Source organism: Podarcis muralis, chromosome 6 (genome assembly GCF_964188315.1).
Source record: "Podarcis muralis chromosome 6, rPodMur119.hap1.1, whole genome shotgun sequence".
Taxonomy (NCBI): Eukaryota; Metazoa; Chordata; class Lepidosauria; order Squamata; family Lacertidae; genus Podarcis; species Podarcis muralis.
In genome coordinates, this window is record NC_135660.1 from 16,997,943 (window position 1) to 17,018,615 (window position 20,673).

The following is a 20,673-nucleotide window of genomic DNA, read 5'->3' on the forward strand; positions in this document are numbered from 1 at the left end:
CTCTGCATACTTTTGATGCTGATCCCACCCAGTACTGAGAAATGTTCCCCTCACGTGCGCTAATATATGAAGGAGGCAGAAGGCCATATGAGTTCCATCCTGCTTCTCTCCTAAGATGAGAGCAGATTCACATCTCAAGTGAAAAAGGAGTGTTTCCTTTTCTTTATGGGCTGCTACCAGGAATTAAGTCCACTTAGTATCTCTCAGGTCTTCTTCTTCTTCTTCTTCTTCTTCTTCTTCTTCTTCTTCTTCTTCTTCTTCTTCTTCTTCTCCTTGCCTCTTGAGACTCTCTGGTTAGCTATTCATTGCCAATTTTCTCTGTCCTGCTCCCCACCTCCTCTCAATTCTCTTTGAAGGGCTACTTCAACAGCCAGTTCCCCAAGGTTAAAGAACACACCATCTCCCATGGTTGTATTAAATGGAGTCATCTCTTTAGCACAATGAGGTCTACCTGAGCGATGGGACTTCCTCTCCTTCTCCTCTTCCTGCCCCCCAAATCTGCTCCATATGGTTGTAGGAACCCCTAGAACACATTTGTGGGGCACAAAGGGAGAGGAAAGGGGGAGAAAGGCCCATTGTATAGGCAGAAGCCTTTTCTTTGCATCAATTGGACGACTTCATTGGGCGTCAACTCCTGGATTCTACCTTCGGCCTCCAGCCCACCTTTAGCTAGGCTCTCTTCCTTTCTGGTCTTGAGTTGCAATGGCCTTCATTTCACTGTTTCTCACAGCTATGGCAAATCCTCTTCCCCATTCGCTGCAGCTGCCACCAGCTGGACCTGTTCTCCATCCAATCCACTCCAGTCTCTTCATCCTTAGGGATGCTGCCCTGGGGAATGTCTAGCCACAACCACAATGACATTTATTTTAATACCTTATGAAATAACGAGACACCTCTCCATTGAATCTTGTGTTTTGTTTCACTGAAATATCTAGAATGCAAGTCAGCTTTTGCTGCCATTTAAAAAAACGACTTATCAACATTTCTCAAATTTTTATTGCCACATTTTTACTGGCTCTGGATCAGTTATTTCCATTCCAGGAAAAGCTTCACCTGCTGCATTGGTGTGAGGCTGCTTTTAAATGCACAGAAGAAGGGCAAGTGGGAAAGTTTTGGACCTTAAGCTAAGGTCCTTCATTAGTTGTGTTTCTCATGCCAATCTGAACCTGCAGCCTTGATTTGTGTCCAGTTAACATGTCCTTCAAAAACAACAAAATCTATTTCCCTGCCACTAAGCCTCTTAATACATTCTGTGACCATTGTTTTGCCTGTAGTGGTTTAGCCCTTATTTTACTGCCTTTTAGCATTCTTGACATTAACATGAATCTGTTTCACTTTGATGGATGAATGGGCACCTGAGCTGGTAGAGTTTATTTACATGCAAACCTCCTGCTCTGCTAGAGCAACTGCCAACACACTGCCAGCCAACCCAAATGACACATCTGCTACGCAGTGCCATGTAGGACAAGAGCTGGAATAAGAAAAGATAAAAAGGCTTCCTTTGCTGAAAGCCTTGGTTTGACAGCTCAGGAAGAAAAGAAATATAGGTGTCCGTGATTAGCTTGCACTTCACATCAGATAAAGCCTTGATTTGGGGAGAAAACAACTATTAATTTTAATTTGGCTGCATCCTCATAAGGAAACTAGGATATCTTTCAGTCCAGGGATTTAAGAGTAATGATTTCTAAGAGGTTTGCCTGTAGGGGTAAAAATGACCAGTGGGAAGTTTACTAGACAGTGCATGAAATGACGTTGTCAAATAGTAGTCTGTGGCTGTTGAAATCAGCATCAGCACTCATGGAGTTTATCTCACGTGAGGTAGCTTAGGCTTAGAGACTGTGATTGGCAGGAGGTGGGGCTTCCATTGATGTACCCTCCAAGTGTCCCAATTTTCCAGGGACAGTCCTGGAATTATAAAAGCCATTCTGACTCCTGAATTGATCCTGGAATGTCCCGATTTCCCCCGACAGCACTGCCACCGAGTTCGGGTAGAAGATGCCCCACCACTGAGGCCCATCCCTGCATGACGTGCTAGCTCTGAGGGGCAGGCAGAGGGCAGGGGGAGTGGAGGCCATTCCATTGGTTTAGCTGTGATGGCCCTCAGCCTTCTTCTGATAGGAAATGCTCCATGGGGAGGCACAAAAATGGGGGTTGAAGGGGGTCAGTTGGGAGGGGAGTGATAACTCCTAGTGGGGTGGCAGCAGAAACAGAGGCATCAAAGGGGCAGCATGGCCAGTGGCGGAGCTTCATGCTCCGGCACTGGGGGTGGAGAGCAGGTGGGGGTGTGGCTGGCGCACGTCCTGGGGGCGTGGCATGTGTCCGGGGGCACTATTTCTGCACCTTCTGAGTTAAAAAAAGAAGGAAGTTTGGTTCTGATTTATTCCTCTCCTCCCTACCATTCACAGGTCTTAAGGATATGGGACATTCAGCATCAGCTTTGCATCCAAAGGATTTCTGGTTCCTTCCCCAAAAGCCTAGATTTCCATTCCACGCTTTGCTTTGATGAATCCCATGGGCGTCTTTTCATCTCGTTTAACAACCAATTGACATTGCTGGAGATGGAGCAAGATTCAGGCAAAAGCAGAGTTGCCAGTCACAGGAAAGCCGTTACGTGCCTCCTTTACAATTCAGTGCTCCAGCAGGTAAAATAAGAAAGAAAATAGAGCCCCTTTCTGTATTTGTCTGATAAGCATTTCGAACCTTTGGTTCACCATTTCTTTATTGCGATTTCAGCAAGAAGAAGGGAAGCACGGGGGGGGGGGGACGAAACTATGTAATACAAACGTGTATTAATTGTAAGCGTTTGGTGACTTTCCTGCAAAGGATTGTGAGCATCTTGGCTTCCTAAAGAGCTTTGTTTCGCAAGGGTGCCGGTGAATTCAGTATGGCTTAAGTCCATGTACTTAATCTCTGTTCAAAGGTTACTTGCTGGTGTTGCAAATGCCATGGACAATAAGTCCTATGCTCCATGCATCCCTCCGAACCTGCACCAAACCTACACCTTCCCATACGACTGGGGGTGCCCTGCATGCTTCTTGTAGGTGCCTAAGCACAGCTCAAAACTGTGAATCGATGTATGGAAGCCATTGGGAAGGGCCAATGAGGGCAATTTGCTCTCTGTTCCACGAATAGGCTGCATAAACAGGGCTATCAATGACAACCCCCATACAAAATGAAGTTGTGAGAGGCAGCAGGCGGAGGGAGGCAATATGTACATATTTTATTTGCTCATTCTCAATACAGATTTATGTAGCCACAAAGGGCTTGGTTAGAGAGCTACCAAAAATGGTCTCAGGGTGTGTATTGGGAAGGGAGTTGGCAACAGGGACACAGCCCCTAACTTGAATGTGTGTATGTGTATATACATGTGTGTGTGTTTTGTGTGTGTGTGTGTGTGCGCGCGCAAATATATAAAAAAGATAGGAACGAAAACATAAAAACGTAAGTTATCTTAAACAAGACTGTTTATGTACGTGTCAAGAGCAGCAGGGACAAAGTACTGACCAGAGAAGAATGGCAGACCAAGTTAATGAACTATGCTGGCAAAAATGACGGGAAAGATCAAAAATCAGGAAGATCAAATTTTTATTAAGGACTGGATTAACTTTATAACGTATCTTAGAGACCAATGTAAACAGCTGAAATCATTAGCAGGAATACAATAACACTTGAAAAGTAACATGAACTTTGGATACTATGGAGATGTAATAGATAGAATACAGTAAGAGATGCAGGAATAAAATTTAGAAGTGGAAACCAGGGAGGGAGGGAGGGCGGTCCGGAGGTTCGAGAGAACCTTTTGGTGTTTTTCTTTACTTCTTTCTTTTTCCTTTGGATTTGTTATGTTTGTTGCTTATAATTATTATGTAAAACTAAATATATTTTTTTACAAAAAAAGAAAATATAAAAACATCACCAGGTGACAATAAAAATATTCTATCAATCTTAATTTAAGCATAATAATGTAGGCATTCCATATGTCCAAATAGCTATCTAAAGAGGTTATAAGCCACACATTCAAACGTAGAAAGGGCAGCAATAACTTCAGAACACTGAGCAGTATGTAGTGGATTTTTGCTCTTCCAGCTCTGTGCACCATTGTTGTTGTTTAGTTGTTTAGTCGTGTCTGACTCTTCATGACCCCATGAACCAGAGCACGCCAGGCACTTCTGTCTTCCACTGCCTCCCACAGTTTGGTCAAAAGGGCTCACAAATCTGTTAGTCCCCATGCCATATGGAGTGCGTGAACATCCACAGGTTTCTCCAAGACAAGGTTAACATCAACAGTTATTGCGGACCAGAAAGAAGACATCATATGCGCAGCCAGTGCAGATGTTGTAGCACATGTGTGTCATGCTGTCGGCGGTCTACCCCCAACAGTAGTCTTGCCAATGCATGCTACACTAGCTGGAGTTTCTGGGCGTAGCCCATGCGCAGCCCGAAATTGCACACAGCAGTAATCCAGTTTCAAGGTTTTGCAGCCCGGCTTTGAAGTGGTCCAGTTTTATCCATCCCAGAACAAATTGCTGGCAAACAGCTGTTTCTCGCTCCCAGTGCAGCAGATGTTGCAACTCTGCACTGCTCCATCCCCAGTACCAGTCCTAAGAACCAGCAATATTAATATGTTGTTGCTGCTGCTGTTAATATCTTCCTTCCAGTTGCAAATTCACCCGGTTTTGAAATCTTCCTATAAAGTCACCTTACTGCACCTGCCAGGATACTTATAATATATGCACACGGTGTAATTAGCTGAGATGTGCCTTCTTGCTGGCACATTTCCCCAGAAGTGACTCTCAGTGTGGTGGCCCTGGATCACAGTTATGTATTTCATCACAAAATGAAATCAGTTAAATGCAATGCCACTTGGTATGCAAGTTGGGTGTTATTTGTCTTCCCAGCACTGCGGCCCTTGCCATCAGTGCACTACCTGCATCTCAATGAATAGCCAGGCTCGGAAGAAAAGGGAAAGACCCCTGTGACTGATTTCTCCCTCTCCTTCTCCCTCAGCTGCGCCCAACAGCATCTTTTAATCTCCAGATTCAGCTAAAGCAAACATAGCTGTATGCTGTGGGGTGATACAGAGCTATGGGTGGGGGATCATTTATATTCCCCACCCCTTTAAAAACAACAACCCCGTAATCTTTCATTTGATTGTGTGTGAGTGCTTTGGAACAAAGCAGGAATCTTGCTGCCCGTCAAATAAAGGCAATAGCTACCCTGAGTGCCATCGCTGTAAATCTGTGATCTGCAGATGTAGGACTCCAACTCCCATTGGCCCCAGCCAGCAGGGACAATGTTGTGGGATGGTTAGAATTGGAGTCTCAAAAAAATCTGGAGGGCCGCAGGTTCTCCATCCTTGGCTGTAAATTAAGCACTAACCGGCTGCAATCACATCTACGCCTGCATGGGAGTAAAGCTCCTGAATGTGTGTGATTTGGTTGCAGCTCCCCCTTTGCAGCTGATACCAAAGCTACCAAAATTTATCAAAGGCCAGCATGACTAAGTTGCTTCTGGCAAACCAGAGCAGCGCACAGAAACGCCGTTTACCTTCCCGCTGGAGTGGTACCTATTTGTCTACTTGCACTTTGACGTGCTTTCGAACTGCTAGGTTGGCAGGAGCTGGGACCAAACAACGGGAACGCACCCCATCGCGTGGATTTGAACTGCTGACCTTCTGATCAGCAAGTCCTAGGCTCTGTGGTTTAACCCACAGCACTACCCGCGTCCCTTTACCAAATTTACCAAAGGTAAATTTCACTGTGAGAACAGGATGCTGGACTAAGTTGAACCATTGGTCAGATCCAGCAAGCTCTTCATAACTGAGGACACTATCTCCAGTTTTTCTACCACAGCTCTCTTCCAGCCTCCTTATCTCATAAGCTTTTGGCCATGTGACATTTTCTCTTACTGCTGCATTGTATCTGCTAACAGTGGTATCTTTTGTGTCTGAAAGTGCGCACACGGGCGGGGGTCTGTGTGGCCTATCTCCTCTGTACTTTATCTTTCAATTTTAAAAAAAAATCCCTTGGGGACACTTCCAGAATGAAAGGTGTGATTGATTTTTATATATCAATGAAAATATCAGCTCAAATGCACCACAAGGCAAGCAGTTAATACAGCCTGCCTTTCTCCTTAAGTTTCATTGTGAAATGAAAGGAGAAAGAAGGACCCCCTGTGTCTATTTACCAGGGAGCTGAAACCTTAAGGAGCTTGCTTCCCTCCCTCTTCCCTCCCCACACTTTCCCCCCTAGTATATCATTTCTTTTAGTTTGTAAGCCTGTGGGGCGGGAATTATCTTACCACCGATTTCTGTAAATTGCACTGGGAGACTTTTTGCCTAAAGACTGGGGTTAATGTGGTTCAATAAGCAAATAACAAATAAATAGGATTGTTCTGTTGATGTACCTGTTGGCACAGATAAACCACAAGGGAGACGTCCGCAGGGGCCAGGGATGAACTGGAGGAAGATGGGGTTGAATTAGACAGAAGCCTCATGCTGAGAACATCAGGTCACAAAGACAGGGGGGTGGGAAAAATCAAGAGACTCTAGGGCTTGTTGCTCTTTGGGATTGACAAAAAAATCATGCTTTGGATTCCATAAATGCAAATGCTAATGCAAATCACCATTTGGTGTGATGTCTGAACTGAGATTCTGTTTTTTATCTGAACCGTCAACAATATTATCTCACTTAGATCACTATTGCAGACATGTAATAGATATGGGCAACTGCTATACATCACTTCTTGGGTTGGGTTTTTTTTTTTTTTTTTTTACTTTTGCATTCGATTTAGCAGTGGGAGAAAAAATTATGAGCTTTTGAGAGCAGATGGAAGACCAGAAAATGACATTTGAGGAATGGGCAAAATTAAATCTGGATCCACTGCTCACAGGAGTGCAAGGCTAAAGTACTTCAAAAATTCAATGTGGAGATAGGAGTTAGACGAAGCCCAACTCAAGGACCAGTGCTATTCAGCTATGTAATGAATGAGACCAAGTGGAGGTCAATAAGGGAATTTAGCAGCCGTGTCTAAGTTGGACAAATATCATGTAAGTTGGACAAATATGTGTACAGCATATGGCAATGCAGTGTTGACATTAAGCCCTCTGGAACTACAAAAAAACAAACCAACTGTAAATGAAATGGTACTTTGGCTTGGTACTTGCAGTGATAAAAAATAAGATTTCTAATTGCGCAGGTCTCCCTGAGTCTTTCTCTTCCCAACCTTTATGTGTTGTGTTATTGTAGAATGTGTCCCTGTTCTGCTGCTTCAGATTAACGATTATTTCTGCTGTGACTTCACCAGCAGGTGTGCAGGTGTAAAACATTGCTGCATTCCATGCATTAAAGCCATCACTGTAATCTGAAAAGAGATCTGTAAACTGCAAGTGTCAATAATGCGATTGGTCATGTATTTTTGTACGAATCAAGTATTTGGAACCTGAATTAGAGTGATAGCAAAAGTCTAAATGTTGCTAAAGGAAGTTTTTATGCAGAATATTCAAATACCCTGTTAGGATAAAATCCCAAGTGCATAGGACATGGGTATTTTTTAAAAGAAGAATATTTAAACAGACAGAGGACCAGTTCACAAATTAGGTGTATTAGAGGGCTTTTTTCAGCTGGAACTCACCGGAACTCAGTTCTGGCACCTCTCAGGTGGGTGCCATTGCCATTACAGTCGTACTTTGGTTGCCGAATGGAAGCCATTCCGGAAGTCCGTTCAACTTCCGAAAACATTCAACAACCTAGGTGTGGCTTCCGATTGGCTGCAGGAGCTTCCTGCACGCAATCGGAAGCCACAGAAGCTGCGTTGGACGTTCAGGTTCCAAAGATTGTTCACAAACTGGAACACTCATTTCTGGGTTTGCAGTGTTCGGGAGCCAAAACGTTTGAGTCACAAGGTGTTTGGGATCCAAGGTAAAGGTAAAGGTAAAGGTACCCCTGCCCGTACGGGCCAGTCTTGACAGACTCTAGGGTTGTACGCCCATCTCACTCTATAGGCCGGGGGCCAGCGCTGTCCGGAGACACTTCCGGGTCACGTGGCCAGTGTGACAAGCTGCATCTGGCGAGCCAGCGCAGCACACAGAACGCCGTTTACCTTCCCGCCAGTAAGCGGTCCCTATTTATCTACTTGCACCCAGGGGTGCTTTCGAACTGCTAGGTTGGCAGGCGCTGGGACCGAGCAGCGGGAGCACACCCCGCCGCGGGGATTCGAACCGCCGACCTTTCGATCGGCAAGCCCTAGGCGCTGAGGCTTTTACCCACAGCGCCACCCGCGTCCCTTTGGGATCCAAGGTACAACTACATAAGAGAATGAGGGAAGTGTTCATGGTGAGTTCCGGCACCTCTTTTTCTAGAAAAATGGCAATGGGTGTACACCTAGGAAGTTTTAAGTATATGGTTTTGTACACACTATACCTTTAAAGGACATTCAAAGCACATTCTTTCCCTCAAAATCCTGGGCCCTCTAGTTTATGCCTTTCAGAATTACAATTCCTAGCAACACTTAATAAACTACAGTGCCCATTATTCTTTGACAGGGAAATGGGCTTTGAATGGGCTTTAAATGTGTAGTGTCTATGAAAGTGAATGTGACAAATGCACGAATCACACATGTCCCCACATCAGGGAGGTGTGACTGGCTATTGAGTGGATGACCCATGGGAAATGCAGGTGTGCATAATGTTAAAAATGTCCCTCAATTTGCCAGTAGAGTCGATTGAAAATATTCTGCACACACTGGCTGAAGGCAAGAAACATTGATATTCCTAACTGGAAGCATGGAAGAAGTACAGGCAAATAGCCCCATCAGAAGATGTGCAGGAAAGGTGGAATTCAATGTAGCACTAAACAGAGCATTTGAGCAGTGCAAGCACTTCTGGTTGTCCAATGGAACAGTCTCTCAGATCCTCTCCTTCTCTCACCTGCTGTTCTGGGGGTTCTTCCAACCCACCAGAGTGGATTTGGGGGAGATGTAGGTGCACATGTGGTGACGAGAGAGTGGAAAGCCCTGCTGTGCTAACACGAGTCCTTTGTGCTGGCTTCCACTAGCAGAATGGGATACTTGAATCTGCCCAAAGAGCAGAAATTATGATTCCGTTACAAAATCAATTCTTCTTCTTCTTCTTCTTCTTCTTCTTCTTCTTCTTCTTCTTCTTCTTCTTCTTCTTCTTCTTCTTCTTCTTTTGCGATCACTCATAGCCGAGTAAGATGTTCTTCCATAAACACGGTTTTAACAATGAGTCCGTGAATGACTGTGGAGGCCAATTCTGGATCCACACACAGACATTGAAGACCAATGTGGAAGAGGCTGTAGCTCAGTGGTAAAGCACCGCATACCCAGTATCCCAGGTCCACTTCCTGGTGTTAAAAGGTTCAGGATGCAGTGATGGGAAGAAATCCTGCGCTGGAGAGCAGCTGCCAGTCAGAGTGCACAGTTGTGGGTGAGATGGACAAATAGCCTGACCTCTTAGAAAGTGGATTTCTCTGTGTTTTAATGTGTCTAGATCCAGCCCTGAGCATTGCATAGCATTGTAACAATCAGCTGGATGAAGCAAATATATATTAATATCTCTATCTATCTATCATCTATCTATCTATCTATCTATCTATCTATCTATCTATCTATCTATCTATCATCTATCTATCATCTATCTATCTATCTATCATCTATCTATCTATCTATCTATCTATCTATCTATCTATCTATCTATCTATCTATCTATCATCTATCTATCATCTATCTATCTATCTATCATCTATCTATCTATCTATCTATCTATCTATCTATCTATCTATCATCTATCTATCATCTATCTATCTATCTATCTATCTATCTATCTATCTATCTATCATCTATCTATCATCTATCTATCATCTATCATCTATCTATCTATCATCTATCATCTATCATCTATCATCTATCTATCTATCTATCTATCTATCTATCTATCTATCTATCTATCTATCATCTATCTATCTATCATCTATCTATCATCTATCTATATCTGTATTTCAATATGAGTAGGAAAATGAGAGTACCCTTAAATATTTTTTTAAGAAAAAAAGCACTGTATATATGTGTATATGCCCCTTTCGTTAGTCAAAATATCTGAAATAAAGGAAGCTGAAAAGTTCTCAATGAGAAAACAGACAGGGAAGGGGAAAGGAGACAGAAAAACAGAAATAGCTCCCTGCCAAACTCCCAACAGTTTCAGTTCTTTTTATTCCTTTGTGCACAGTCTGCCGTGGGCAGATACTCAGAGTGAGAACAAAAGCAAAAGTCAGCAAAACGAAATGAGGTTTTATCTTTTTTTCAGTAGGATTTCCCCTACCCTTCCCTGACTTAAACCTGAACTCTAAAGGCAGACTTTAACAGCTAAATCTTAGAATCCTTTCCAAAATGTGCTCAGGCATGAATGTTGGTAAATCTGCAGGTGCGAATGGGAGAGGACTCGCTAATTTGAGGAGCAGCCATCAATAATTCCTTACAGCCCTGTTTACAAGACAAGGCGGGTACAAGGAATGCATGTGTTTGAAAAGTCGAGTTTGGCTCATTGCTGTTCCCCCACCCCCCATCCCTGACAGACCCTACACATATATGCATAAGCTCTGCATGTGCAGTCCGGGATCCTGCTGAAAGCAGTACAATATCCCCAGTCACCCCCAAAAGCTTATATACAGATTGTTCAAAAAGTCTCTTGAACATGTTTAGGCGTGGGGATGATCTCAGACCCGCCCCCCCCCCAATTCCTTCTTATACACCATGTCACATGGGAAAGACTGTTTCCTTTTCCCAAAGGAACACACCATTCTACCAACCAATGTTCTCCGCTACTTTGTGTGTCCCTTTTAAGGGCATAAATATAACAATCACACAGTCCCAACAAGTCTATCTATTCGTCCTTCTTCAACCAAGGCAGGAGGCAAAGCAGGAGCAGGGATCCTGTGTCCCTCCAGGTCATCTTTTTGCTCTTTTGAAAGCCATGAGATTTTAATGCAGCCTCTAACATTATTCATTGTTTGCTGTTGTGCATTTTGTACATTTACTTGTGAACCACTCTAGGAATCTGAACCAGATTCCTGGTTCAGTGGCACTGTGGTCTAAACCACTTAGCCTCTTGGGCTTGCTGATCAGAAGGTCGGCAGTTTGAATCCCCACAACGGGGTGAGCTCCCATGGATCTGTCCCAGCTCCTGGTAACCTAGCAGTTCAAAAGCACACCAGTGCAAGTAGATAAATAGGTACCACTGTGGCGGGAAGGTAAACAGCGTTTCCGTGCGCTCTGGTTTCCGTCACGGTGTTCCGTTGCACCAGAAGCGATTTATTCACGCTGGCCATATGACCCGGAAAGCTGTTTGTGGACAAACGCTGGCTTCCTCGGCCTGAAGCGAGATGGGCACCGCAGCCCATAGTTGCCTTTGACTGGACTTAACTATCCAGGGGTCCTTTACCTTTACCTTAAATGCTATCAGTGGAAATAATAAATACAAATGTAATAAAGCTGGTTGGGGTTGATGGGAGCTGGAACCCCAACACCCAAAGAGCCATAGTTTTCCTACCCATGATATAGAGAGATTTCCCTTTCACACCTGGCACAATCTAATTCCCCACCTATAATTATCTATTCCCCATGAATTCCTGACATCCATCCATAGGAAGAAACAGCACAGTGACCCTTCTCTCTGAATCACACAGAATAAAAGGATAAAGCCATTCAAAAAACCCAAAAAAAACCACACACACAACCTCTCACTGCTTCATGCTGGGCCCAAGAAGCCATAAAACAGCTGTGCTACTCTTTGTTCCTGACTCGATGTTCATAGCTTTCAGGTGCTGCCAAGAGTGAGGCTCAGGCGATTTCTTTCCCACTGCTTTGTATTGTAATGACAAGTCTCACTATCCCAGTTCGCTCACTTTTTTTGGAGGAGACTTTCCAATATTACCGGTGGGCAGTGCTCCTGTTATTAAAAGCACATTGGGTTGCAATTAAAATTCCACTTGGGCGCCATTTGTAATGATGGTTTCAGGGCTTTAGAGGAGCACTGCTCATTTGATATGATAAGTATGGAGCATATCACTTCTTCACAAGGAAGATTCATTTAATTACCAAAGTTGAAGGGCAGCAAACTTATTTCACTTGCTTAGCCTCAGTTGTAATGATGGGTCTTTAAAAACCCTCCACCAAACTTGAATATGCAGGCATTTCAAGTTACTTGCTGACCTTTAGTTGGCCAGCTGGTCAAAAATGCACTCTCCAAAGCACATCTATGGAATAATGACATAATATTTATAAAGCAAGTAACAGAGGCAATGTAGCATTTCATTGCCTTTGTGGTCAGAAGTGGGGTTGTGATTAAATGTAGGTAACTGTGCTAAACCCCTCATTAGCCTAGGTTTGACTGCTATAACAACCATTGCTATTGTGGGCTAGCAAACAACATTTATCTTGTGTTCGGAACAGACCTGTTCTGATTTCAAAGGTTTAAATTCTGCTTTTGAATTTCCAGATAAAATGTCCAGTGCAGCTTGCAATAAATCCAAAACGCACTGAAAACGCCACAACCGCTCAAAAGATTAAATGGGTTAGCAGCAGAAACTCAAGAGATCAACACTCACGGCAGCAAAAATAGGAAAGCCATGATACTATAGCAGCCAAGGCAAATGACTCCTTTGTTAAAATAGCTCCACTGACTACCAATCTGTTTCTGGGCACAATTCAAAGTGCTGGTTATGACCTATAAAGGCCTACATGGCTTTGGTCCAAGCTACCTGGAAGACCACATTCCCTCATATGAACCTGGCTGGGTTTTGAGAACTTCAGGAGAGACCCTTCTGTTGGTCCTGCCACGTTCACAGAAACGCTTGGTGGGGACATGGGAGAGGGCCTTCTTGGTGGCTGCTCCCAGCCTTTGAAATTCCCTCCCCAGAGAAGCTGGACTGGCTCCCTCCTTGTTGTCCTTCCACCAGCAAGTGAAGCCTTTCCTGTCCCAATAGGCTTTTTGGCTGACTGCTTCTAATGAAAGGGCTTGGGTGTGCTGTTTTTATTGTAATTATCTGTATGGTTTTAATAGATTTTTAATGTTTGCATATATAGTTTTGATTCTAACAATGCTTAATTGTTTTTAACAGTTGCTTTTATTTTTGTCAGCTGTTCTTATTTTTATCTGTAAGCTGCTTGGAGTCTCTGACAGGGAGAAAGCCGGGGTATAAATAAATATATACTAACAAAAAAAGCACTCAATGTAAAAGTTAGGGTTGATAAAACTAAATTATTGTTCAGTTCAGACAACCCAAAAGTCAACAAGGAAATACCTGGCAGGCCTCTTGAGGGAGGACATCCCATAAACAGGACACCACCAATTAAAATTTCATTGTTCTCACCTGCCTTGTGATTGAAAGCAAAGGCAACCAGAGAAGGTTTTCTGATGAGTAACTTAATGCCAGGGTAAGTTAATATGGTTGTAGCCAATATTTCAAATAACAGGGTCTCAAGCGATTATAGGCTAGTCATTTTATGGGGGGTGGGAATGGAAAACTCCAAGCAATTGCAGTAAAAAATGTGGTTTTTCATACCTCCCCCCAAAGGTATTGCTTTGCTCCAGTGGATCTTTGCCCTCAGAGATGAGGATCCAAGTCCCTAGGAGGTGTAAGCCTCTTACAACAACAACAACAACAACAACAACAACAACAACAACAACAACAACAACAATTACTTATACCCTGCCCATCTGGCCGGTCCTCCCCAGCCAGTCTGGATGGCTTCCAACAGAATATTAAATAAAAACATTGAACATTAAAAACTTCCCTAAACAGGGCTGCCTTCAGATGTCTTCTAAAAGTCAGAGAGTTGTTTATTTCCTTGACATCTGGTGGGAGGGAGTTCCACAGGGCAGGTGCCACTAATGAGACAGCCTTCTGCAAGGCCAGGGTTGCAGGCACAGTGCAGACAAGCAGGATCAAACATGGAAAATCAGTCGAGGTCCAAAATATGATCCACAGGCACCATTGGACAATAATCCAAGTTCACTATCACAGGGAGTTCGAACAAGGCACAACAGGGAAAAGAGAGCCCTTACTCGCAAGCCACACAGTGACTCTAGGTCCATAGAAGCACGCTGTATCACATCTCTCCAGTCTAGATCAGGACCTTTTGGTGCCAGTGTTCTTGATAACTGGGACTACCTCTAAGATCTCTACATGTTCATTGCTAGATCTCAACCCAGTGGATCTTCAGCACAGTTTCCAGGGGACTCTGTCTCCTCCTCGTTATAAGAATTCTAAGGTTTCATCTAAGGTTTCAAATATTAAATACATTCATAAATATACAAGGCAAACACACACATAAGTATATAAACCACGTGTCCGAAATAGTACAGGAGAGCAATCCTGAAGCCATTTTGACGCTCCCAAATTGACCTTGATATATTTCTCTGCAAGGAGGGAGAAAATGGGGAAAGCCTTCCCTTTGTCTTTTTGCTTACAAATCCTGTCTTAAGGGCATATTTGTGTATGAATAGGGTGAGCCTGTGACCTGGATTCAGGAACTAAAGTATTAGCCATCACAAAAGAATGGCCAGGCTGCCCAGGTAGGGCAATCACTGACCATTAACAGGTTTCCTGGCAGACATGATTTCTGCCGTAGACCGCCTCCTTCTGTGATGTATGTATGATGTTTTGGGGTGGTGGTCTTGAGCTACAGGGTGGGCAATTTCAAAAGTCTATGTAAGGGCTTGCACACCATTGTTCTGGGTTCCTCCTCCCTCCTGAGTGTGTTGAGTGAGGACCATGTTGCAACTGTTTAATAAAGATCAGGCTTACTAGCTGCTTTGCTTCTCAATATTCTCTGGTTGGCCTCTGTTATTTTCTCCTACCGATAGGGAACCTAATTAAGGACTCTATAAGGGGTCTTGGGCACCCCATAAAGGAAATGGAGCAGTTTTTTCTTATAACATCCTCAAGGTCCTTAACCTGTGGGGTATCTGGTTCGTCCTCTGAGGACTCCGATACCATATCCCCAAATGGCAGCCTTCTCTCGCTTTGATTTTTAGGTATGTTGAGCAGATACTATTTTAGGTTGCAAGTCATTCTCAGAACAGACCTACTAAAATCAGTATACAAATTTGTCAAGCTCACTGATTTTAGTGGGTCTTCTCTTGAGTATGGGTTAGGTAAAGGTAAAGGGACCCCTGACCATTAGGTCCAGTCATGACCGACTCTGGGGTTGCGGTGCTCATTTCGCTTTATTGGCTGAGGGAGCCGGCGTACAGCTTCCGGGTCATGTGGCCAGCATGACTAAGCCGCTTCTGGCGAACCAGAGCAGCGCATGGAAATGCCATTTACCTTCCCGTCGGAGCGGTACTTATTTATCTACTTGCACTGGCGTGCTTTTGAACTGCTAGGTTGGCAGGAGCAGGGACCGAGCAACGGGAGCTCACCCCGTCGTGGGGATTCGAACCGCCGACCTTCTGATCGGCAAGTCCTAGACTCTGTGGTTTAGATCACAGAGTATGAGTTAATTGGATACAATTCTCTGAGTACAGGCAATGACCTTTTTACGCGTGTCCAACATTGTGTGTGACCACGCACACAAGCATTGTAGCAAACCTGGGAGACACCTGAAAATGTCACAAGAACATCAGAGAAAGGGGTAAAACAGGTCGGGGAGCATGGGCAGAATGGGGCTGGACTGCCTTACGCAGGCCAGTGTGTGTGTGGGTCCAGAACGTACCCCCCCCCCAAATATGTCCATGTTGAAAAACCATATATTGCTTTTGTCACTCGGACTTTTAAAGCTGCAAGATGGGAAAGGTTGTCTATCCCTGTGCCAGAATAAGACTGATAGGCTCCGACTCTTCTGCAATAAATCACACATAAAATGGCGAAGAAAATGTAATTTTATGAGTAACATAGCATGCCCTGGACTTAAAGCTATCATAGGAGACTGAGCATGATCTGTCTCCAAATGGACTTTCTTCCAATCTGACCACACGGTTAAATTTTTAAATTAAAGCTAATGCATACTGAGACTTTTCCTAGATCAGCTTTAAAGATCCATTACTCAATGGATCAATTGCTGTGATAAAGTGAGGCTGGTTTATCTCATGGCACTGTACAAAGCGCTTTGCCTGCTGCACCCTTATTATTTCAGCTGGGAAATTCTCTGTTGGACTTCTCGCTGCTGAGGACACATTGTCCCCCTCTGGATTGGGGTATTATCTGCAGAAGGAACAAGTCACCTCTTTTCTCCCTTGAATGATAATGGCAGTTAAATCATTATTCTTTAGTTAAACGGAGCTTGCTGGGAAGGCAGGTATTTAAGATAGGATAAGAAGCAGTCCATAAACTTTAATGGGGAGGGGGAGATAAATCTTCTAATGAGTTGAAAGGAAGAAGATGAGAAAATCAATGCCGACATTTTTCGGATTTGCATTTCAAATGTTGGCAATTATATAAGTGAAGTTCACGTATGTGTAAGATTATAGTAATGAAGGTGTTTGTGTGGAAGGAGATGCGGAGAGCAACAAGCAAGGTTTTCATTCCAAAAACTCTCTCCCCCTCCTTCTTCCTTAGGTAATCAGCTCAGATGCTGGATCTACTGTTATCTTCTGGCTGATTGATACTGGGCAGAAAATCAAAGAGTTTACAGGTTGCCATGGCAATGCTGAGATCAGTACTATGGCTCTCAATGGGACTCAGACCAGACTCTTCACCGGAAGCACAGATGGAACCGTAAAGGTGTGTATGTGTTTGTGTCGGGGGAGAAGCCGCTTCACTCGATATGCAATTTCGCAGAATACACGGGCTAACAACAGTGCACGGCTCTGTTGCAGGAGTTGCAGGGGGCAAATATTAGCAACTGAATTCTGGAATGACAAAATGGTAAAGGGAAACAGATTGGGCTGGAATCTGTGTATCTGAAGAAGTGTGCATGCAGATGAAAGCTTATACCAAGAACAAACTTAGTTGGTCTCTAAGGTGCTACTAGGGACATGGGTGGCGCTGTGGGTTAAACCACAGAGCCTAGGACTTGCTGATCAGAAGGTTGGCGGTTTGAATCCCCGCAACGGGTTGAGCTCCTGTTGCTCGGTCCCTGCTCCTGCCAACCTAGCAGTTTGAAAGCACGTCAAAGTGCAAGTAGATAAATAGGTAGCGCTCCGGCGGGAAGGTAAACGGCATTTCCATGCACTGCTCTGGTTCACCAGAAGTGGCTTAGTCATGCTGGCCACATGACCAAGGAAGCTCCCTTGGCCAATAAAGCGAGATGAGTGCCGCAACTCCAGAGTTGGCCAAGACTGGACCTAATGGTCAGGGATCCCTTTACCTTTACCTTTAAGGTGCTACTGGACAATTTTTAAATTTTTTAATATATATTTAGATTGGGCTGGAGTTTATTTGAATTTCCCCCCATGAATTTATCCCATTGGTTTCAATGGAACCTTTGTTGAGCTCATTTTGTCAAGACCCGATCCATTACCGGTATTTCAATTGCCAGCTTTATATAGAATAAAAAGTGTTCTCTGCCTTAGGTGGGATGGAGAAAGCATGGCGATAGTACTTCAGAATGTAGTTGGGATGCTACATTTTTGGAGTGCTTTTTTACATTAGAAACTCTTACATAATAAAAGCCAAGCATGTTAGATCAAAGACTTGGCTCCTTGACGGGCTAGCTTTCAATGAGAAGGGGTGGTAAGGAGAAGCATAAAGTTATTCAATGCACCACATGCATGTTGAAAAGATTATGGTCTATCCTTGCCTACAAAAATGGAGATAATGTTTTAACCTCCAGTGGAAAGTGCTTTGAGAGTTATGCAGAAGTGCAACAGCTCTTCAACCATTTATGCTTAATTCAGCACATAATTCCTTCAGTTCAGGAAACCTTTCCTGCTTTAATTAGCAGCAATTAAAAAGCTTTTGGGATTACTGGAGTTTTGCATACAAGGCATGTTTTTACCCACCCTTGTTAGCAAAGGAAAGGAACGATGATATAAATACAAAATAAATACCAATATTTTATTTCCATGTGGTCAGTTCTTCTGGCTGGCAATTATTGTCTGCCTAACAGGAATCACTGCAGAATAATTATAGTAGAGATGGATGGAGCTCACACTGAATTAGATTGGAAATAAGCCAAGCCTTACCAAAAAAGCAGGAAATGGCTTGTCTCATATCAAGTCCAATCCAAATTTGACTCCCCCCTTTGACGATAGTCAGAGATCATTTACAGACCTCCGAGTTCCCTGGCTTCATGAGAGATCAGTCCCTGAAGTATGGGAGGCGGAAAGTTTGCAACAGCTGAAAGTGCTGCTGGAGAGGGGAAATCCAACTCACCATGGAAGACTAGATTTTTGGTGCAGAGGTGGGTTATCTGTAGGAGGCCTATGGTGCTAATCCTTCATTCTGGGCCTCATATTCCAACCACTAAAAAGATCTTTGTTTATTTTGCTAAGCAGATATCACTTTCCTGCTTAGCTGAAACAATAAGGGGAATTGTTCTTAAGGACCATAACTTCCATACCCATTGTGTAAAGCAATGAAATCTCTTAGGCTGCAGTCCTGATCATATTGATTCAGAATTAAGCCCACTGCTTTTTTTCTGGGGGGACACAGGGGTACACATGCCCCTAAACATTTTGTGAATCTTTGTACTTTTGTCCATTTACTGTACAGTGGTACCTCTGGATGCGAATGGGATCCGTTCCGGAGCCCCATTTGCATCACGAGCAGAATGCAACCCGCATCTGCGCGTGCGCGGGTCACGATTCGCTGCGTCTGTGCGTGCGCGTGACGTCATTCTGAGAGTCTGCGCATGCGCGAGCGGCGAAACCCGGAAGTAACCTGTTCCGTTACTTCCGGGTCGCCCCTGGACGCAACCTGAAAAGATTTAACCTGAAGCGTTTTTAACCCTAGGTATGACTGTATTTATTCTCCCTTATTTGAACTATAAAATGGTGATTTTCTTGAGTCAAAATGAAAGTATCCCTAAACATTTATTTAGGAAAAAAGCACTGATTAAGCCCTATTGAATTCATTGAGGCATTCTCCCAGTTCAGTCAGTTTAGGATTGCAACCCTATTGGTTTAAGAAAATCAGGGTTGTGTTTTCAAAAGCCATTGTTCCATTCCAGCTAAAGTTATTGATGCCCAAATTGAGTTGGTAATGGCTAAAATCCCATGCAGATGTTACAACTACATACAGTGAATGTGCTTAGGGGCCTCACCCATAACCTCTGTGTGCTCAGCTGAACATTTGCATGAGACCCATATACCTGTATTCCTGCTTGCAAGCTAATAACCCAATGTTTGTACAGTTGTACACGTGTAAAATCCACTGAGACATTCAGCTGAACACACAGGTGGAATCTACACACATATAAAAAAACATTCTGAAAATGCCTTTTTTTAAAAAAGCGTTTTAAAAAACACATTGAATTTTCCATAAGGCTCATCGCCATCTTAGTGTCACATTGTATACTGCACTTAAAACACACTTAAAATATTTTCTTTGCAGATATATAGCTGAGTCCACAGAGATCTCCCCCCACTATTCCTCTTGCAGTTCCACTGTGCATTAGGAATGGGGAACCTGTGGTACTCCACAGGTTGTTGGCCTCCAACTCTGATCAGCCCCAACCAGCATGGCCAATAGTCAGGGATGATGGGAACTGGAGTACACCAGCATCTTTTGGACTGCATAGCCCCTAGGTTTAGCCTGGTCCAGGTTCATGAATGTCCTCTTACTCAGCTTTATTCTTCCATAACTGTACTGAGAAAAGCTACTGCATTTTTTCTAGAAGTGTGAGCACATCAGTCTCACCCAGCAGAGTCCTTCCCACTGCATGTTATGTGATCCTTTTAAGGGAAGATTACAAGGACAAAAGCTGGGATCTCCTGCATGATCTCCTGTGTCCTACCAACAAGCAATGTTCCACCCCCCACCTACATTAAATAGGTCTATGTAGCGTGTCTTAGCAATGTTTATGTTCTTGCATGTTTTGATGTGTTGCTTCTGAAATTACCAAGAGACATTGCCTACTTTGTTTTTTGACATATTGTTTCCCTAATTTAAATTGCAGATCTGGGACTTCAACGGACATTGTCACCATAAGCTCAATGCCGGAAGAGACCGAGCAGTTGAAATCTCCCAGATCATGGTGCTAAGCTGGACTATATTAGTTCTGGGCTGGGACAGGTACTGTGTAAATAGCACGCCGCAATGTTGGAGAATGTGCAAATTGGAAAAGTGTACTTTTTTTTGCTTCCATTTCTGGAGATAACATCAACTAATGCTTATCTCTCCGGGCTGTCACACCAATTCAAGGGCTGTTTGATAACTGAATCCAAGAACAGATTTAGCAGTGTCTGTGTGTCATCTGAGAAAGGATGTGATATTCAAAGGTGCAGCGTAGCAGGAAAGGATCTCATCTGTCTTGATCAGGGACACCATTTTAGATTTCCTTGAGGGGGAGTGGGGAAGTGAGCCTTTCCAAAAGGTTCTATGGGAAATGTCCTTGGATGTAGTCAAGACTAAATTGCACAACAACAATGTATTTTAGAAAGGTGTTGTTTTTTTAAACCTGTCACGAAAGCAACCTTTCCATCCTGGTGCCCTCCATATGTTTTGGATTCCAACTCCCATCAGCCCCAATTGGCATAGCCAGGATGATGGGAGT

At 43.7% G+C, this 20,673-nt stretch overlaps 1 protein-coding gene across 1 annotated transcript in view; it reads left to right on the top strand.

Moving 5' to 3' along the window:
* WDR49 (WD repeat domain 49) overlaps positions 1-20,673 on the top strand; it is a gene marked incomplete at its 5' end in the record, with an annotated part of 93,997 nt that overhangs the window by 28,837 nt on the left and 44,487 nt on the right. Inside the window, 3 exon segments of the mRNA XM_077929794.1 lie at positions 2,406-2,642; positions 16,575-16,739; positions 20,077-20,192. Coding sequence (XP_077785920.1) covers positions 2,406-2,642; positions 16,575-16,739; positions 20,077-20,192 — 518 coding nt within the window.